This window comes from Mus caroli, unplaced genomic scaffold (genome assembly GCF_978045245.1).
Source record: "Mus caroli unplaced genomic scaffold, Mus_caroli_1 scaffold_1, whole genome shotgun sequence".
NCBI lineage: Eukaryota > Metazoa > Chordata > Mammalia > Rodentia > Muridae > Mus > Mus caroli.
Window position 1 is genome coordinate 57,345,624 of NW_028227256.1, and position 20,425 is coordinate 57,366,048.

Sequence of the window (20,425 nt, forward strand, 5' to 3'; positions counted from 1 at the left end):
CCTTTCAGATTTTTTTTTTCATTTGCTTCCTTTGAAAGGAGTATTTGGGAAAAGGGAAATAATTTTTTAATAAAATCTAGTTTGGGTTTTATAGTTTAACTAAGATAGAAGGACTTAGGTAGTCTTTTAAAGTTTCTCTTCAATACTGAACACTGAGGAAGAAAGAGATTAAGATGGAACTTGAGGGAGAAAGATAAAAAAGAAAAAATGAAATTAAATAGTGCATTTTTAAGTACCAATAAATCGTTAATTTCTGTGTCTTTAGTGTATAAAAAGGGAAATGAGTTACAGCTGGTATTGATCATCATGTGGAATTTGTGACCCCCCCAAATCTAGATTTGTTATCTGTATTTTTAAATATCTATGGTTAGGGAGAGAGAGAGGAGAAGAAGATAATTAGTGCATTCATTCAGTGCATTTGGGAGATTTTAACATGATCCTAAAGTAATTCAAATTCTTCTAAGGAAAGAATAGAGTCTAGAAAACATTGGCCTAAACAATGGAAAACTTGGTGTTTTCTGAAAATAAATGAACAAAATTACATTAGCATAGGAATGAGGCTGGAGACTGAAATTTACACTATATACTCACCAGAACTCTCTCTACTGGTAGAAGAGTTATGCTAAAGGAAAGACAAATTGATAGCTGGGTTAAACCACATTTCCTCTTTCTGCTTACAAATTGTATTTCACTGGCAACTCTGAAGTTACCGTGCCGAGACTTGATTAATCACACAATACATACGCTCTTCTTTTTGTAGGCGGCACTCCCCCTATCGAACACTGGAGCCAGTGCGTCCTCCAGTGGTACCAAATGATTACGTACCTAGCCCAACCCGTAATATGGCTCCCTCGCAGCAGAGCCCTGTGAGGACAGCTTCTGTGAATCAAAGAAATCGAACTTACAGGTATTTTCTCTACCTCAGCGCAAACCACGATGGTCAGAGTACCATGATCTCTTCAGATAACTTCAGCTAATCTCTCTCATTTCCAAGCACTAAGTTCTTTTCCTCACTCTACTCTCCCAAACCTCATCTGATTCTTCCTCTCTCTCTCCTCATGTTCTGATGCAACTTTGAACAGCCAGGAAGGTGAAAAAGACATCCCAGAGATAAACTTAAGTTAATATAAAAACCATTACTAACCAGGAATAGAAATTGCAAGTTATTTTTTGCTGGAAATTTACAGATGAAAAACTATTCATAATAAAATATTAGTATATTACCATGCCATTACAAACTGAAATAAAATAATTGAGTAAAATTTACTAAAAGCTTCTTTAGATAGGTATTAGGCCAGGATATAAAAGGTAGTAGTATTTTGATGTGTAAGCACCAACAGTTTGCCCTTACATTTATAGGGAATTTACTTAAATTTTTTTATAAGGTAAACTTTATAAATAGGTATCAAAACAAGTTTACTGAACTCAAGAGTTTCTCCTTATTTATTAAGGAATTCCTATTTGAAATGGAAGCCTTTTGAATTACGTTTCTTGTAGCTATGTCCGTTTCAGAAATACATGGGAATCCTGGTATTGTGCTCTGCATACTCATTCTTCGGTGGCTCTTCTTCCTTCAGCAGCAGTGGGAGCAGTGGAGGAAGCCACCCAAGTAGTCGGAGCAGCAGTCGGGAGAACAGCGGAAGTGGTAGTGTGGGGGTTCCCATCGCTGTGCCTACTCCATCTCCTCCAAGCGTCTTTCCAGGTAGAGCATTAGTGGTTATTTGTTGGGTTTTATTTTGTGAATTTGAATTCAATTTGTTACTGAATTTAGTGTGTGTGTGTGTCTATGTGTGTGTGTGTCTGTGTGTGTGTGTTTGTCTGTGTCTGTTTGTTTTGCTGGCTGTTAAACCCAGATTCTTCTTAAGATGGGTTTTCTTCTTAATGAAATATTTAAAGAATTCTTCCATAGCACTCTGTAAGGTTTTGAGAAGTCTGCACATATCCAGCTGATCTTAATGGCTTTGCTATCTTTTCTACTTTGTTATTTTGTTTTATGTCTTTGGTGAGAGTTCAGTTGGTACTTTGAGGTTCATGTTTGTATTATAACTGTGTTTTCTTGGAAATGGGGAAGACATGGTTTGAGAATCATTTTGATAACAAAGGATGGGAAATGTAAATTTAGAAGCATTAGAATCCAGCAGTTTCTAAAAAACTGTTTCTTCAATCTCTCTCTCTCTCTCTCTCTCTCTCGCTCTCATTCTCGCTCTCTTTCTTAAGATTTATTTATTTATTTTATGTATGTGAGTACACTGTACCGATGGTTGTGAGCCTTCATGTGATTGTTGAGAATTCAATTTTTTTGGACCTCTGCTTGCTCTGGTTGGGCCCGCTCTCTCTGACCCAAAGATTTATCTATTATTATACATAAGTACACTGTAACTGTCTTCAGGCACACCAGAAGAGGGCGTCAGATCTCATTACAGGTGGTTGTGAGCCACCATGTGGTTGCTGGGATTTGAACTCAGGACCTTTGGAAGAACAGTCAGTTTTCTTAGCCACTGAGCCAATTCGCCATCCCTTTTTCATTTTCTTGAAACAGAAAGATAACAGTAGTTTGGTTTGAAGACACAGAATTTGAATTTAGTTTTAAAAGCATGAACATAAGCATTGAGAGAGCAGCTGAAGGGACAGCTGATGGATTCAGAGCCCTTAACTGCTCTTATAGAAGACCTAGGCTTGGTTTCTGCACCCAGACTGGATGGCTCACAACTGCCTGTAACTTCAGCTCCAGAAAATCCCAACACCCTCTTTTGGCCTTTGGACATCTGCATGCACACTTGTACACTATATACACACATAAACGCTTTCAGGCTTACACATGTGTAAAAAAACTTTAATAGAAAAACCAGCAAGATAAGCCAGGTGTATTGGCACACCCTTTTACCACAGCACTCAGGAGGTAGAGGCAGGTAGATCTCTTGAGTTTGATGCCAGCCTGATTTACAGAGTGAGTTCCAGGATAGCCAAGCTCCACAGAGAAACCCTGTCTCCAGAAATAAAAAACCAAACCAAACTAAACTAAGCCAAACCCTAAACCCAGCAAGATAGAATATTACATAGTATATGGTGGTGCATGCCTTTAATTCCAACATGCCTAGGTTAAGGTAGAATAGTGATCTAGTAGCCAATGGGCTATGTAGTGAGAATTGCTGTTTCCAAAAACAAAACAACATATTTAATTATAGTAATCCAAATAGTACCTGTATACAAAAGTCACACAATGTGGTATGCATGTTTGTTTTAAGTTTTTTTTTTTTTTTAAGTGATAAACTACTGTTTGGAATATGTCTGTTGTAATTCTAAAAGAATATTGTTGCTTTACTGTAGTTATATACTTAGAACATTTTGTGATAAAAATAATAATATATAGGAAGTATATTTTTCTCCTAAGTTAGGTAACTTTCAGATAAAAAGGAAGGCTTGTTTCTAACTAATGAATATTTTGCTGTACTATCCTGAGCATCTTGAATTATTTGTTGTTCACCTAATGACCTTAAGCATTCTTTTTTCAGTGTTTTATTCTTTTGGCTAGTGTTAAGTGCTGAGTGTTCTTCATATTGCAGTGCTTCTTCTAATGCTACTGTGACTGCCTTATTAATGCTGCCTCTTACTCCTCTTCCCTCAGCCCCTGCTGGCTCTGCTGGCACTCCTCCCCTTCCTGCTACTTCTGCATCTGTCCCCACCCCTCTTGTTCCTGCTACTGTTCCCTCCTCCACTGCCCCAGACGCTGCTGCTGGGGGTGCACAGAGCCTTGCTGATGGCTTCACTTCTCCAACTCCCCCTGTTATTTCTTCTAACCCCCCCACAGGTGAGTATTGGCATGGCAGACAGATCCAGCCATCTGCCCATTCTTTCCTGAAACTCCAGCTTCATGTTTGTTGGCTTGGCTTTACTTTGTATTTTTTAAAATGATAATAAATATTTTAATCGGAAAGTGGCATGTGAACAAAGAATTTACTGAGAAAAATGTGGTAAAGTCTGTGATACACTTGTCTAATAAAGTTGCACAAACATTAGTATTACTTTAATTTATTCTGTTAAATATTTGTGAACTTAATATGGAGTCAACTTCTGTATAGTTTTGAAAACTTAATATTAGAACTCTTAGAGTAAGCTGAAGAGATAGTTGAGTTGATAAAGTGCTTGCTGTGCAAGCATGAAAACTTGAGTTCTATCCCCAGCACCCACATAAGAAGCCAGGCATGGTGGTGTATGTTTGTAATTCCAGTGTTGGGGAGTTGAAGGCAGGTGGGTTCCTGGGGCTTGCTGACTAGTCAGCCTAGTCCAAGGGTAAGTGCCAGGTCCTAGTGAGAGGCATTGTTTAAAAATACAAGGTTGGTGGCTCCTGATGACTAACACCAAAGGCTGACCACTGGCCTCTACATGCTCAACTATTCACATGCACGTGTATCTGCATATAATACCTGGACTGCACACATACACCAGTACTGTTGTTATAGGTTAAGTAATTAACAAAAATAAGCCTATGACAATTGAAAAATTTCTTTTACAAAGATTTATTTATTTTATGTGTACGAGTACACTGCAATTGCTTTCAGACCCCAGAAGAGGCCATTGGATTAGTCCTATAACAGATGGTTGTGAGCCATCATGTGGTTGCTGGGAATTGAACTCAGGACCTCTTGTAGAGCAGTCAGTGCTCTTAATCACTGAGCCATCTCTCCAGCCCCTGAAAAATATATTTTAATGCAATATTTTATATATCAAATTACAAACTATGTTTATAATAAACTCATAAATTATACTTCAAAGGACTTTAAGATTATTTAAGTTGACTGATGTTTTATTTAAGATTTCAACCTAGTGCTAAGGAGATGGCTTAGCAGGTAAAGGGCTTGCTGCCTAGCCAGATAGCTAGAGTTGTATAAATTGTCCTCTAATCTACACACATACATACACACACACACTCTCTCATACTCTCTGTTGTATGAATGTGCCCTCCTTATAAATAAATGTAATCAATCATTTTAGAAAAGATTTTAACCTCAAATACATTTTGCTGGGATAGGAAAATAAATCTAACTGTTAATATGATGCTGGTTAGTAGATGGATTCTTTTTTTGAGACAGGGTTTTTCTGTGTAGCCCTGGCTGTCCTGGAACTTACTCTGTAGATCAGCCTGGCCTCAAATTTACAGAGACACACCTGCCTCTACCTCCCAATTATTGGGATTAAAAGTGTGTACCACTACTACCTGGCTACTAATAAAACATGTTTTAAAAGATGTCTTTGTCCAAATTGGATTTTGTATGGTATTCTATTTAGATAGCTTCTATAATAATCCTTATGAAGATTTTTCTGTAATGGTTCAGTAAAAATATGGGCAGTCATTTGGTTGAGATATACAACTCTGTTATACTAGTCCAGCTAGTTAAATAGAGAAATCTTGCTGATGCCCAGAAGTAATAAATGACCCCTAAGTAAGAGTTAATTGTCACAGTTAAATGATAACAAAATAATAGGTACTTGCCTGTGCTTGATAGACTTAAGATTGATGAGAATTTAGAGTGGATCCAACTTTATAAAGTTCATAGTTTTCTGTTTTGAAGATCTTAGGCAATGCTTTTCTCCCTGTTGTCTTGCCCTTTCTCCTTTTTATTTCCCCTTTTACCTCTTCCTCCTCTTCCCCTCATGGTACAACTTCTCCTCCTCTTTGCTGTCTTCCTGTCATTCCCTTCCTTGCATGCCCTGTTGCTTGCTGGTGTTCTTTCATGGGTGATCTCTTCCTGTTATAAGAGGGCCCCTGACTGAGTGGGCACCAAGTGAGGGTAAAGGCAAAGTCGGATTTGAGTTATAGATGGAAGCTGGGTGGATTAGGAAAGAGTGTTTCCGGTTGATGTTAGCAGTGCATAACTCTGAAGAAGTAGGATAGGTTGAAATGAGTGATAAATGGATGGGTTTCTGGGGTGATGATCATTTTTGATTCAGATTTCATAAACTATTTTAAGACAAATCTGGCTATAAGAATATGAGTATATTGAATTGTATGAAGATGGGTTTGACTTGGCGTTAAAGCATCAAATGTTTTGTTGAAATATTTTGTTTACTTTTAAACAGTGTTTTGTTATCACCACCTATTTTAGAATATGACTGTATCAGACATTCTTTTTTGCTTTGTTTTTAGTTGTGTTTTTGTTTTTGTTCCTCCCCCCCCCCAAATTCAGTTCTTCGTTTAGTCTCCAATGTTTAATGGCTGCTTTAAATAATTATTTTTTGGTCAGGAGGGGGAAATTAATCTCTTGTGTCCTATAACAATACTGTAGACTAGATTATTTATAAATTATATTAGTCTGACTATATTAGTTCTGGAGGCAGAATATCTAGTATCAAGGTTCCTTAATCTGGTGAGAGACTTTGTACATAGAATAGAAAAGGAGAAAATCCACTTTTGATAATGGTATTACATATTTATGAGAACAGAACCCTTATGACCTAATTACTGTTTACAACTGTTGTCTTTTAACACTGGTGTGCTAGGGCAGTGCTTCTCAACCTCCCTAAGGCTGTGACCCTTTAATACAGCTCCTCATGTTGTCGTGACTCCAAACGTAAAATTACTTCGTTAGTACTTCATAACTATAATTTAAAAACTGTTATGAGTTGTAATGTAGCTGGGCAGTGGTGGTGCATGCCTTTAGTCCCCACACTTGGGGATTGGGGTGGGCAGAGGCGGATGGATCTCTGTGAGTTTGAGGTCAGCCTGGTCTACAGAATGAGTTCCAGAAAAGGAAGAGAACACAGAGAAAACCTTGTCTCACAAAACCAAAAAAGAAAAGAAAAAAAGAGAAATATAATGCTGATAGATATCTGATATGTAGGCTGTCTGATGTGTGACCCTTGGGTTGAGAATAGTTAGCTATACTGGAGACTTGGTGTTGGGTCACATTCTGTCTGTACATTTTAATTGTGCTTTTAAAAGAATAGTTAAATAATTAAAAGAAAGTCAAAATGTTAATTAGTTTTTTATTTAGATGTTACTTTTCCAAATGTAATATTTTAATTTTCTTACTTTTATGCTTTAGTACAGTATCAACTGTCATCTTTCATTAATTTGGATAAATACTGTGGTTTTTAATAATCTTACTAGAAAGTGAATGATATACTTAGAGAATTTCATTATTTGAGTAAGTTTCCTTTAATGATGCATTTGTGTTCTGTTCATTTTCCAGGTCATCCTGTTCAGTTCTACAGCATGAACAGGCCTGCCTCTCGCCATACACCACCTACAATAGGGGGCTCGTTGCCCTATAGACGTCCTCCTTCCATAACGTCACAAACAAGCCTTCAGAATCAGATGAATGGAGGTCCTTTTTATAACCAGAATCCAGGTTAGATTTCTCTTTATTGATTTCTTTTCATCTCTTTTATATTGCACCATAAAAAACAAAACCTTTTTGTTACACATAATTAGCCCATACATGATAGGTGTTTAATCCTAGACACATTGGGTAGTTTAGACTATTGTTGAATGAATAGAAGGATGGGTGAATACTAAGTTTTTAATACTACTGTGTTTTTACATGATTTATATGTAAAGCTAAAGAGCTCATCCTGCTCTTCCCCCAATGGAATAGTTTTCAGTGTGCCTAGTCATTTGCTTTTAAAAACTAATACTGAATTGGGGCAATGCTGGTGCACATCTTTCCAGCACTTGGGAGGCAGAGGCAGGTGAATCTTTGACTTTGAGGCCAGCTTAGTGTATACAATGAGTTCTAGGATGACCAGCTACATTCATGGGGCAGAGGCAAGGAGAGTAGCTAGTCTAGGCTGCAGAATGAGAGCCTGACTCAAGTGGAGTGTATATAAGAATAGTAATTTTGTTTAATGAGACATCACTGCTCTATGAATTACACAAAAGTGGGTGTACAGAAAAGTGTTTTGCATTAGGCAGTCAAACTGTCTTAACATAGTTATTAAATCCAATACTGTGATGGGCCTTGGAGAAATTGATTCACAAAAATGAAATAAAGAATTGAATCATATATTATAGAAAAGCTAACCTTGCACATTTAATGCTACATATAATAGTATTTTGTTCCTTCCTTGGAAAATGCAAGAGAAACTTTAGACGTATTGACTACATGAATATATTATGTTAACGTACTGTTTTGTTTTTTAATTTTGGCTAAGAGGTAATTAAGCCTTTGTGAGGTCCTGACAAATCATTCCATCTCTCATAGTATTGAATTTATGGAGTAGAAAATTTATGCTGTGGCTGCTACCTGTTAGTAAAACTTTAATAATGTCCTTTAGGATCTTGCAAAAGAAAAAAAAAACTTTCTTTTTACTTGTTATCTCATTTGATTCACATATAGAAAATTGGTGATAGTTTTAAAATTAATTAATTTTTTATTTCATTTTATGTGTATATAGTTATATTGTTTGCAAGTATGTATGTTTATGTCCATGTATATGCCTAATGCCCACAGAAGCCAGAAGAGGGAGTTGTACCTCCTGAAACTGGATAGTTGTGGTCCTGGGAATTGACTGAATCTGGGTCCTCAGGAAGAGCAGCTGTGAACTTAATTGCTGAATAATCTCTGAGCTTCAAGATTGGTGATCAGTCATATATATATATAATTTTGTATATGAAACCAAGGTCAAGGTGTTTTGTTTGCTTGTTTTTCAAGATAGGGTAGATGTGTAGCTCTGGCTGTCCTAGATGTAGCTCTGTAGATCAGACTGGCCTCAAACTCAGAGATCTTCCTGCCTAAAGGCATATGCCACTCAGTGTTTTTTAATTTCTGTATTTCATGCTTTTTCTTTTTTTTTTTTTTGATTTTTAATATTTTTATTACATATTTTCCTCAATTACATTTCCAATGCTATCCCAAAAGTCCCCCATAGCGCCCCCCACTTCCCTACCCACCCATTCCCATTCTTTTGGCCCTGGCATTCCCCTATATTGGGGCATATAAAGTTTGCAAGTCCAAAGGGCCTCTCTTTCCATTGATGGCCGACTAGGCCATCTTTCGATACATATGCAGCTAGAGACAAGAGCTCCGGGGTTCTGGTTAGTACATCATGCTGTTCCAACAATAGGGTTGCAGATCCCTTTAGCTCCTTGGGTACTTTCTCTAGCTTCTCCATTGGGAGCCCTGTGATACATCCAATAGCTGACTGTGAGCATCCACTCCTGTGTTTGCTAGGCCCCGGCATCGTCTCACAAGAGACAGCTATATTTGGGTCCTTTCAGCAAAATCTTGCTAGTGTATGCAATGGTGTCAGCGTTTAGAAGCTGATTATGGGACGGATCCCTGGATACAGCAGTCTCTAAATGGTCCATCCTTTCATCACAGCTACGAACTTTGTCTCTGTAACTCCTTCCCTGGGTGTTTTGTTCCCAATTCTAAGAAGGTGCACAGTGTCCACACTTTGGTCTTCATTCTTCTTGAGTTTCATGCGTTTAGTAAATTGTATCTTATATCTTGGGTATCCTAAGTTTTGGGCTAATATCCACTTATCAGTGAATACATATTGTGTGAGTTCTTTTGTGATTGTGTTACTTCACTCAAGATGATGCCCTCCAGGTCCATCCATTTGGCTAGGAATTTCATAAATTTCATTCTTTTTAATAGCTGAGTAGTACTCCATTGTGTAAATGTACCATAATTTCTGTATCCATTCCTCTGTTGAGGGACATCTGGGTTCTTTCCAGCTTCTGGCTATTATAAATAGGGCTGCTATGAACATAGTGGAGCATGTGTCCTTTTTACCGGTTGGGACATCTTCTGGATATATGCCCAGGAGAGGTATTGCTGGATCCTCCGGTAGTACTATGTCCAATTTTCTGAGGAACCGCCAGACTGATTTCCAGAGTGGTTGTACAAGCTTGCAATCCCACCAACAATGGAGGAGTGTTCCTCTTTCTCCACATCCTCGCCAGCATCTGCTGTCACCTGAATTTTTGATCTTAGCCATTCTGACTGGTGTGAGGTGGAATCTCAGGGTTGTTTTGATTTGCATTTCCCTGATGATTAAGGATGTTGAACATTTTTTCAGGTGTTTCTCTGCCATTCGGTATTCCTCAGGTGAGAATTCTTTGTTCAGTTCTGAGCCCCATTTTTTAATGGGGTTATTTGACTTTCTGGAGTCCACCTTCTTGAGTTCTTTATATATCTTGGATATTAGTCCCTTATCTGATTTAGGATAGGTGAAGATCCTTTCCCAATCTGTTGGTGGTTTTTTTGTCTTATTGATGGTGTCTTTAGCCTTGCAGAAGCTTTGTAGTTTCATGAGGTCCCACTTGTCAATTCTCGATCTTACAGCACAAGCCATTACTGTTCTATTCAGGAATTTTCCCCCTGTGCCCATATCTTCAAGGCTTTTCCCCACTTTCTCCTCTATAAGTTTCAGTGTCTCTGGTTTTATGTGAAGTTCCTTGATCCACTTAGACTTGACCTTAGTACAAGGAGATAGGAATGGATCGATTCGCATTCTTCTACATGTTAACAACCAGTTGTGCCAGCACCATTTGTTGAAAATGCTGTCTTTCTTCCACTGGATGTTTTTAGCTCCCTTGTCGAAGATCAAGTGACCGTAGGTGTGTGGGTTCATTTCTGGGTCTTCAATTCTATTCCATTGGTCTATTTGTCTGTCACTATACCAGTACCATGCAGTTTTTATCACAATTGCTCTGTAGTAGAGCTTTAGGTCCGGCATGGTGATTCCACCAGAGGTTCTTTTATCCTTGAGAAGAGTTTTTGCTATCCTAGGTTTTTTGTTATTCCAGATGAATTTGCAGATTGCACTTTCTAATTCGTTGAAGAATTGAGTTGGAATTTTGATGGGGATTGCATTGAATCTGTAGATTGCTTTTGGCAAGATAGCCATTTTTACAATGTTGATCCTGCCAATCCATGAGCATGGGAGATCTTTCCATCTTCTGAGATCTTCTATAATTTCTTTCTTCAGAGACTTGAAGTTTTTATTATACAGATCTTTCACTTCCTTAGTTAGAGTCACGCCAAGATATTTTATATTATTTGTGACTATTGAGAAGGGTGTTGTTTCCCTAATTTCTTTCTCAGCCTGTTTATTCTTTGTGTAGAGAAAGGCCATTGATTTGTTTGAGTTAATTTTATATCCAGCTACTTCACCGAAGCTGTTTATCAGGCTTAGGAGTTCTCTGGTGGAATTTTTAGGGTCACTTATATATACTATCATATCATCTGCAAAAAGTGATATTTTGACTTCATCTTTTCCAATTTGTATCCCTTTGATCTCCTTTTGTTGTCGAATTGCTCTGGCTAGGACTTCAAGTACAATGTTGAATAGGTATGGAGAAAGTGGACAGCCTTGTCTAGTCCCTGATTTTAGAGGGATTGCTTCAAGCTTCTGACCATTTACTTTGATGTTGGCTACTGGTTTGCTGTAGATTGCTTTTATCATGTTTAGGTATGGGCCTTGAATTCCTGATCTTTCCAAGACTTTTATCATGAATGGGTGTTGGATCTTGTCAAATGCTTTCTCCGCATCTAACGAGATGACCATGTGGTTTTTGTCTTTGAGTTTGTTTATATACTGGATTACGTTGATGGATTTCCGTATATTGAACCATCCCTGCATCCCTGGGATGAAACCTACTTGGTCAGGATGGATGATTGTTTTGATGTGTTCTTGGATTCGGTTAGCAAGAACTTTATTGAGGATTTTTGCATCAATATTCATAAGGGATATTGGTCTGAAGTTTTCTATCTTTGTTGGGTCTTTTTGTGGTTTAGGTATCAGAGTAATTGTGGCTTCATAGAATGAGTTGGGTAGAGTACCTTCTGTTTCTATTTTGTGGAATAGTTTGTGAAGAACTGGGATTAGATCTTCTTTGAAGGTCTGATAGAACTCTGCACTAAACCCATCTGGTCCTGGGCTTTTTTTAGTTGGGAGACTATTAATGATTGCTTCTATTTCTTTGGGGGATATAGGGCTGTTTAGATCATTAACCTGATCTTGATTCAACTTTGGTACCTGGTATCTGTCTAGGAACTTCTCCATTTCATCCAGGTTCTCCAGTTTTGTTGAGTATAGCCTTTGGTAGAAGGATCTGATGGTGTTTTGGATGTCTTCAGGATCTGTTGTTATGTCTCCTTTTTCATTTCTGATTTTGTTAATTAGGATGCTTTCCCTGTGCCCTCTAGTGAGTCTGGCTAAGGGTTTATCTATCTTGTTGATTTTCTCAAAGAACCAGCTCCTTGATTGGTTGATTCTTTGAATAGTTTTTCTTGTTTCCACTTGGTTGATTTCACCCCTGAGTTTGATTATTTCCTGCCGTCTACTCCTCTTGGGTGAATTTGCTTCCTTTTGTTCTAGTGCTTTTAGGTGTGTTGTCAAGCTGCTAATGTGTGCTCTCTCTAGTTTCCTTTTGGAGGCACTCAGAGCTATGAGTTTTCCTCTTAGAAATGCTTTCATTGCGTCCCATAAGTTTGGGTGTGTTGTGGCTTCATTTTCATTGAACTCTAAAAAGTCCTTAATTTCTTTCTTTATTCCTTCCTTGACCAAGGTATCATTGAGAAGAGTGTTGTTCAGTTTCCACGTGAAGGTTGGCTTTCTATTATTTATTTTGTTATTGAAGATCAGCCTTAGTCCATGGTGATCTGATAGGATGCATGGGACAATTTCAATATTTTTGTATCTGTTGAGGCCTGTTTTGTGACCAATTATGTGGTCAATTTTGGAGAAGGTACCATGAGGTGCTGAGAAGAAGGTATATCCTTTTGTTTTAGGATAGAATGTTCTGTAGATATCTGCCAGATCCATTTGATTCATAATTTCTCTTAGTTTCTCTGTGTCCCTGTTTAGTTTCTGTTTCCATGATCTGTCCATTGATGAGAGTGGTGTGTTGAAGTCTCCCACTATTATTGTATGAGGTGCAATGTGTGCTTTGAGATTTACTAAAGTTTCTTTAATGAATGTGGCTGCCTTTGTATTTGGAGCATAGATATTCAGGATTGATAGTTCCTCTTGGAGGATTTTACCTTTGATGAGTATGAAGTGTCCCTCCCTGTCTTTTTTAATGACTTTGGGTTGGAAGTCAATCTTATCAGATATTAGAATGGCTACTCCAGCTTGTTTCTTCATGCCATTTGCTTGGAAAATTGTTTTCCAGCCTTTCATTCTGAGGTAGTGTCTATCCTTTTCTCTGAGATGAGTTTCCTGTAAGCAGCAAAATGTTGGGTCTTGTTTGTGTAGCCAGTTTGTTAGTCTATGTCTTTTTATCAGGGAGTTGAATCCATTGATATTAAGAGATATTAAGGAAAAGTAATTGTTGTTTCCTGTTATTTTTGTTGTTAAAGTTGGCATTTTGTTCTTGTGACTGTCTTCTTTTAGGTTTGTTGAGGGATTACCTTCTTGTTGTTTCTAGGGCGTGGTTCCCGTCCTTGTATTGGTTATTTTCTGTTATTATCCTTTGAAGGGCTGGATTCGTGGAGAGATAATGTGTGAATTTGGTTTTGTCGTGGAATACTTTGGTTTCTCCATCTATGTTAATTGAGAGTTTGGCTGGGTATAGTAGCCTGGGCTGGAATTTGTGTTCTTTTAGTGTCTGTATAACATCCGTCCAGGATCTTCTGGCTTTCATAGTCTCTGGTGAAAAATCTGGTGTAATTCTGTTAGGCTTGCCTTTATATGTTACTTGGCCTTTTTCTCTTACTGCTTTTAGTATTCTATCTTTATTTAGAGCATTTGTTGTTCTGATTATCATGTGTCGGGAGGTATTTCTTTTCTGGTCCAGTCTATTTGGAGTTCTGTAGGCTTCTTGTATGTTCATGGGCATCTCTTTCTTTAGATTTGGGAAGTTTTCTTCTATAATTTTGTTGAAGATGTTTGCTGGTCCTTTGAGTTGAAAATCTTCATTCTCATCCACTCCTATTATCCGTAGGTTTGGTCTTCTCATTGTGTCCTGTATTTTTTGGATGTTTTGATTTAGGATCTTTTTGCATTTTACATTTTCCTTGATTGTTGTGCCGATGTTCTCTATGGAATCTTCTGCACCTGAGATTCTCTCTTCCATCTCTTGTATTCTGTTGCTGTTGCTCGTATCTATGGTTCCAGATTTCTTTCCTAGGGTTTCTATCTCCAGTGTTGCCTCATTTTGGGTTTTCTTTATTGTGTCTACTTCCCTTTTTAGGTCTAGTATGGTTTTGTTCATTTCCATCATCTGTTTGGATGTGTTTTCCTGTTTTTCTGTAAGGACTTCTACCTGTTTGATTATGTTATCCTGTTTTTCTTTAAGGATTTGTAACTCTTTAGCAGTGTTCTCCTGCAATTCTTTAAGGGATTTTTGTGCTTCCTCTTTAGTGTCTTCTGCCTGTTTAGCAGTGTTCTCCTGTATTTCTTTAAGTGTGTTATTAAAGTCCTTCTTGAAGTCCTCTACCATCATCAGGACATAAGCTTTTAGATCCGTGTCTAGCTTTTCCGTTGTGTTGGGGTGCCCTGGACTGGGCGAAGTGGGGGTGCTGGGTTCTGATGATGGTGAGTGGTCTTGGTTTCTGTTAGTAAGATTATTACGTTTACCTTTCGCCATCTGGTAATCTCTGGGGTTAGTTGTTGTCGTTGTCACTGTTTAAAGATTGGAGCAGAAGCTGTGTTCCACTCACCAGCAGTCTCAAAATCCTGTGGCGGGGGTCGTGGGTAGCTGGCGGGTGTCAGCCGACCCTGTGCTCTAGCTACCCCGGCGCTGATCCAGCCGGATGAGGCCTGTGGCCCTACTCAGGCCGGTTTCTGCTTCCCTAACTAATGCAGTCTCAGGTCCCGAGCGCAATTGGATTGGAGCAGAAGCTGTGTTCCACTCTCCAGAAGTCTTAAGATCCTGTGGTGGGTGTTGTGGGTAGCTGGCGAGTGTCAGCCGACCCTGCGCCCCAGCTGCCCCGGTGCTTTTCTGACCGGAAGAGGCTTGTGGCCCTATGTAGGCCGGGTTTCTCTCTCCCCAACCAGAGCAGTCTCAGGTCCCGCGTGATTGGACTGGAGCAGAAGCTGTGTTCCACTCACCAGCAGTCCCAAAATCCTGCGGCGGGGGTCGTGGGTAGCTGGCGGGTGTCAGGCAACCCTGCGCTCCAGCTACCCCGGCGCTGATCCGGCCGGATGAGGCCTGTGGCCCTACTCAGGCCGGTTTCTGCTTCCCTAACTAATGCATTCTCTGGTCTGGCGCGCAATTGGTTTGGAGCAGAAGCTGTGCTCCACTCACCAGAAGTCTTAAGATCCTGTGGCGGGTGTTGTGGGTAGCTGGCGAGTGTCAGCCGACCCTGCGCCCCAGCTGCCCCGGTGCTTTTCTGACCGGAAGAGCTTTCATGCTTTTTCTATTGTCATGTCTTACCGACCTTCAAATTAAAAGTTTTTTCCCCAAGTTTTCCAATTTTTTTATTAGGTTTTCTCCATTTACATTTCAAATGCTATCCCAAAAGTCCCCTATACCCTCCCCCGGCCCTGCTCCCCTACCTACCCACTCCCACTTCTTGGCCCTGGCGTTCCCCTGTACTGAGGCATATAAAGTTTGCAAGACCAAGGGGCCTCTCTTTCCAATGATGGCTGACTAGGCCATCTTCTGATACATATGCAGCTAGAGACACGAGCTCCGGGGGTACTGGTTAGTTCGTATTGTTGTTCCATCTATAGGGTTGCAGACCCCTTCAGTTCCTTGGGTACTTTCTCTAGCTCCTCCATTGGGGGCCCTGTGTTCCATCCAATAGATGACTGTGAGTATCCACTTCTGTGTTTGCCAGTGTTTTTTTTTGTTGTTGTTGTCGTTCCCACCTGCTAGGCTTTCTCTGGTTTTGGTAAAGGGGAAAGAGTGGGGAGGGAAAACTATGATATAAGATACGTATAAGTGGTGGAGTTTCGCCACAGTCTTTATGCAGTGTTCTGAGAAAATTGTTCAAAAATATTGTTGAATGTCAAATGAAACCCTTTTTCTAAGTTTCTTCACTGCCCTCGGCTCCTTTCATATATTGAATGCTGTATTTGTAGTTTAGTCAGTGCAAAATGCAGTGTACATCCACCGAAATGCCTTGATTGATTGATGTTTGCCTTTTCATGCTTTAGTGTTTTAGGCTGTTTTTCTTTCTTTCTTTCTTTCTTTCTTTCTTTCTTTCTTTCTTTCTTTCTTTCTTTCCTCTCTTTTTCTTTCTTTCTTTCTTTCTTTCTTTCTTTTTCTTTCTTTCTCTCTTTCTTTCTCTTTCTTTCTTTCTCTCTCTCTCTCTTTCTTTCTTTCTTTCTTTCTTTCTTTCTTTCTTTCTTTTTCTCTCTCTCTCTTTCTTTCTTTCTCTCTTTCTTTCCTTTCTTTCTCTCTTTCTTTCTCTTTCTTTCTTTCTTTCTCTCTTTCTTTCTTTCTCTCTCTTTCTTTCTCTCTCTTTCTTTCTCTCTTTCTTTCTCTCTTTCTCTCTTTCTTTCTCTCTTTCTCTCTCTTTCTTTCTCTCTTTCTCTCTCTCTTTCTCTCTTTCTCTTTCTTTCTTTCTCTTTCTTTCTTTCTCTTTCTTTCTTTCTCTCTTTCTTCCTCTCTTTCTTTCTCTCTTTCTTTCTTTCTTTCTTTCTTTCTTTCTTTCTTTCTTTCTTTCTTTCTTTCTTTCTTTCTCTCTCTCTCTCTCTTTCTCTCTCTTTTCTTTTCTTTCTTTTCTTTTCTTTTCTTTTTCTTTTCTTTTCTTTCTTTTCTCTCTCTTCTCTTCTCTTCTCTTCTCTTCTCTTCCCCTCCCCCTCCCCCGCCCCCACCCCTCCCCCTTCCCCTCCTTTTCTTTTCTTTTCTTTTCTTTTCTTTTCTTTTCTTTTCTTTTCTTTTCTTTTCTTTTCTCTTCTTTTCTTTGGTTTTTCGAGACAGGGTTTCTCTGTGTAGCCTGGCTGTCATGGAACTCATTTTGTAGACCAGACTGGCCTCGAACTCAGAAATCCACCTGCCTCTGCCTCCCGAGTGCTGGGATTAAAGGCGTGTACCACCATGCCTGGCTAGGCTGTTTTTCTTAAAATTCATTTTCATCTTAAATATTGCCAGAATGTATCACATACTCTGCTTCTAGTGTATTTTCCAAATTTGCATTACAAGTATATTCTTTTCTGAAATCATTTTCCTCTACTTTAAAAGCTATAATGTCTTATTTAGATAGGTTTTGAATTTGTGATTTCACATTCTTCTCCTGTCTCACCCTCCTGAGTTGGGTGCATGATCTCATGGCTGGCCATTGCATGCGTTGGTTTTTTTTTTGTCTTTCAATTTTAGTTCATTAGCTACAACTTACTTCATAGTTTCATGGAAGATGGGCTAGCTCTCTTGGGTTACTGGAAAGTACTGCTTATAGTCCTTTTCTTACTTTAGGTGTGAAACACTGATGTTAATCCAGAATGGATCCATAGTGAGGTTGTCACTGTTACAGCTTTGATACAGATGTACAGGGTACTTAGTAAGAATATGGAAGTAATATTTCATGCTGTGGGTGTATATAATAAATACTTCTATGAGACCTCTGTAGATAAAATGTGATAGCTGTTTAAACATCTGTTTCATGTATTTAGTTTTTGAAGTTCTAAAGATTGAGTCTAGGGCTTTGTGTGAGGCAAGTGCTCTACTGTCAATGTGTATCTCTAATCCACTAAAGATTTCGTATTTCAGTAATGCTTTTTTAATAAATCAGATTCATATATGCCAAGTATAATTTAAAGTATAATTAAGTCATTAGGGAGGGATTTTAATCTAAGTATTTACACATTCAAGAAACTAAGGTGAATTGGAATTGTTTTAGGGGTGAGAAGTAGCTTAGTTGTGACTGTATATTCTGTATTCTAAGTTATGCCTTTCTTCTAGAATTTGGTAACTTTAAAGAAGACAATTATAGCTCTGTTAATTAGAGTGCTTTTTAAACCTAATTTTTAAAAACAGAACAAAATTATTGTTCTTCTAGAGAGAGAAGTTTCTGGTATTTGAACCATGATCCTTGAGCATGCTAGGCAGATGTTCTTCTGTCTTTGTCCTGGGCCTCAACCGCAAGCATGCCTTTTTCCTTTGACAACTCTTTGGTGAGACTTAGTGCTTAGTGAACCATTTTGTGAACATGGTGCTTGTATGAGCCCATATTTTACAGTCAGAGCTCTGCCATGGATGCACTCTTCTGAAGAATGAAGTTAGACAAGGCAATGGGGTTCTGTAGGGTACAAGTCTGACAGCATTCCCACTAATGTAAAGTTGGTTTTGAGTCTGATAAAGGGCAGTCTAACAGGGATTAAAATATGGAATGATAGTGCCAAGTTCAAGCTGGAAGTTAGTTGTATTCTAATGAGATCATTTCAGAAGCGAGTTACTGAAAGAAACCTTCATTAGAATATAACTGAAGCACTTTTGGTTTTCTGTTTATAAAATCAAAGAAACTGATATTTAAATTTGCTTTCCAACGGTGAAGAGAGTTATAGAAGCACAGACAGTTATTAGTTAAGTCTTCTTTAAGAATATAAAGCATCTGGGCTGGATCGATGGCTCAGCGGTTAAGAGCACTGACTGCTCTTCCAGAGGTCCTGAGTTCCATTCCCAGCAACCACATGGTGGCTCACAACCATCTGTAATGGGGTCTCGTGCTACAGTGTGTGTGTCTGAAGATGGCTACAGTGTACTCATATAAATAAGTAAACCTAAGAAAAAAAGAATATTAAAGAATGCATATATAGGGGCTGGTGAGATGGCTCAGTGGGTAAGAGCACCCGACTGCTCTTCCGAAGGTCAGGAGTTCAAATCCCAGCAACCACATGGTGGCTCACAACCAACCGTAACGAGATCTGACTCTCTCTATAATAAATAAATAAATCTTTAAAAAAAAATGTAGTTATATATGCATTCTTTTTTTTTTTTAAAGATTTATTTATTTATTATATGTAAGTACACTGTAGCTGTCCTCAGACACTCCAGAAGAGGGCGCCAGATCTCGTTATGGATGGTTGTGAGCCACCATGTGGTTGCTGGGATTTGACCTCTGGACCTTCGGAAGAGCAGTCGGGTGCTCTTACCCACTGAGCCATCTCACCAGCCCCCAACTACATGTTTTTTACATATACATTTATACACATATAACAAACCTAGTTAATAAGACATTAATCATGATTATCAAGTATGAAGCCTTTTGTACCAGTTAGCTTACAGTAATTAGTGTTTCTTAAAATAGAGGCTTTATGATTTTAAAGTGTTTAAATTCTTTCCCTTCCAGAGATGTACAAAGAAACAGTGAAAAGGCAGTGTTAGTGTGACTGATGCTGCACCCTGGTCTCTAAAGGCAGGGAGGGTAGGCATAGCAGTACAATGCTGCAGCAGACTAGAGATTGGCATGGCCTAGTAAATAAGGAACAGTAGCAAGAGGCCATGTTTGAATGCTATTTCAGACAGTTCTTAGGGGATGACCAAACCAAACCAAAAATCCCCACAGCTAAAAAGTGTTAAGTACATTCCCATTCGATAGATATTTAGTACTGACTATTAAATGCAAAGTATAATTTTAGACTGTAAGTCATAATCACCTAGTTTTTTTTCTTTTTTTTTTTTTTTTGACATAGCAGCTTTTGATGACTTTGTATTTGAAAAAGAGTATCAAAATGATATAATTAAAAATGTTCTGAGACTACAAGGTTAACAGTTCTTTGGTGACCCCAGTTGTATCATTAGACAGCTTCCTATTACTAATTACTCAAATCATTTTTTAAATCTTCCTTGTGCTAGGTTGATACTTATTTTAAAGAAATATAATTTGAAATAAATTGCATAAATTATTTTTCTCCCTGAAATATAAAATGCTACCAATTAAATTTAATATGTAATAACTAAACATAATGTTCTTTGTTGAATATGTTCTTTGTTCATATGTTCTTTGTTGAATTCAGAAGTATTTTTTTTTATCTGTGGACATCCAAGAACTCCAGCCTCTTTTTTTAGAGATTCATTTATTTTATGCACATGAATACACTGTACCTGTCTTCAGAGACACCAGAAGAGAGGACATCAGATCCCATTACAGATGGTTGTGAGCCACTATGTGGTTGCTGGGAATTAAGCTCAGGACCTCTGTAAGGAGCAGTCAGTGCTCTTAACTGCTGAGCCATCTCTCCAGCTCCAGAAGTAATTCTTATAATTTTGCTTTTTTTATAAGAATATTTATAAAGCTCATAAAAATAAGATGCGAAATCTAACATCATTGCTTTAAAATGCTTTTGAATTGGATATCTGAAGTATCATATCTCAAAGATGCTTCACAAGACCGTAAGTCAGCAGTAAACTTAAGGCTTGTAAAGTCTATTTCACCAGCACATTCATTCTCCAACTCTGTTTTGTTGGGAAAGTCTTTTACTTTAGTATCTAAATCTTGTTCTGCACATAACTCTAGTCTCGATGCTGCTCAGTTTAAGATCTCTTTATAATCTCAGCCACCTGGTGAGTCTCTTTTCTCACTACACC

General features: G+C 38.4%; 1 protein-coding gene across 29 annotated transcripts in view; it reads left to right on the forward strand.

The window, feature by feature from the left end:
* Abi2 (abl interactor 2) overlaps positions 1-20,425 on the forward strand; it is an 81,740-nt gene that overhangs the window by 39,123 nt on the left and 22,192 nt on the right. For 4 of the 29 annotated variants that reach the window (XM_029476725.2, XM_029476728.2, XM_029476730.2 and 1 more), the window contains 4 exons: positions 761-907; positions 1,578-1,702; positions 3,626-3,808; positions 7,191-7,349. In XM_029476725.2, the coding sequence (XP_029332585.1) occupies positions 761-907; positions 1,578-1,702; positions 3,626-3,808; positions 7,191-7,349 (614 nt within the window). The remainder of the gene's footprint in view (positions 1-760; positions 908-1,577; positions 1,703-3,625; positions 3,809-7,190; positions 7,350-20,425) is intronic. The other 25 variants (XM_085837773.1, XM_085837777.1, XM_085837787.1 and 22 more) reach the window with 7 other exon arrangements.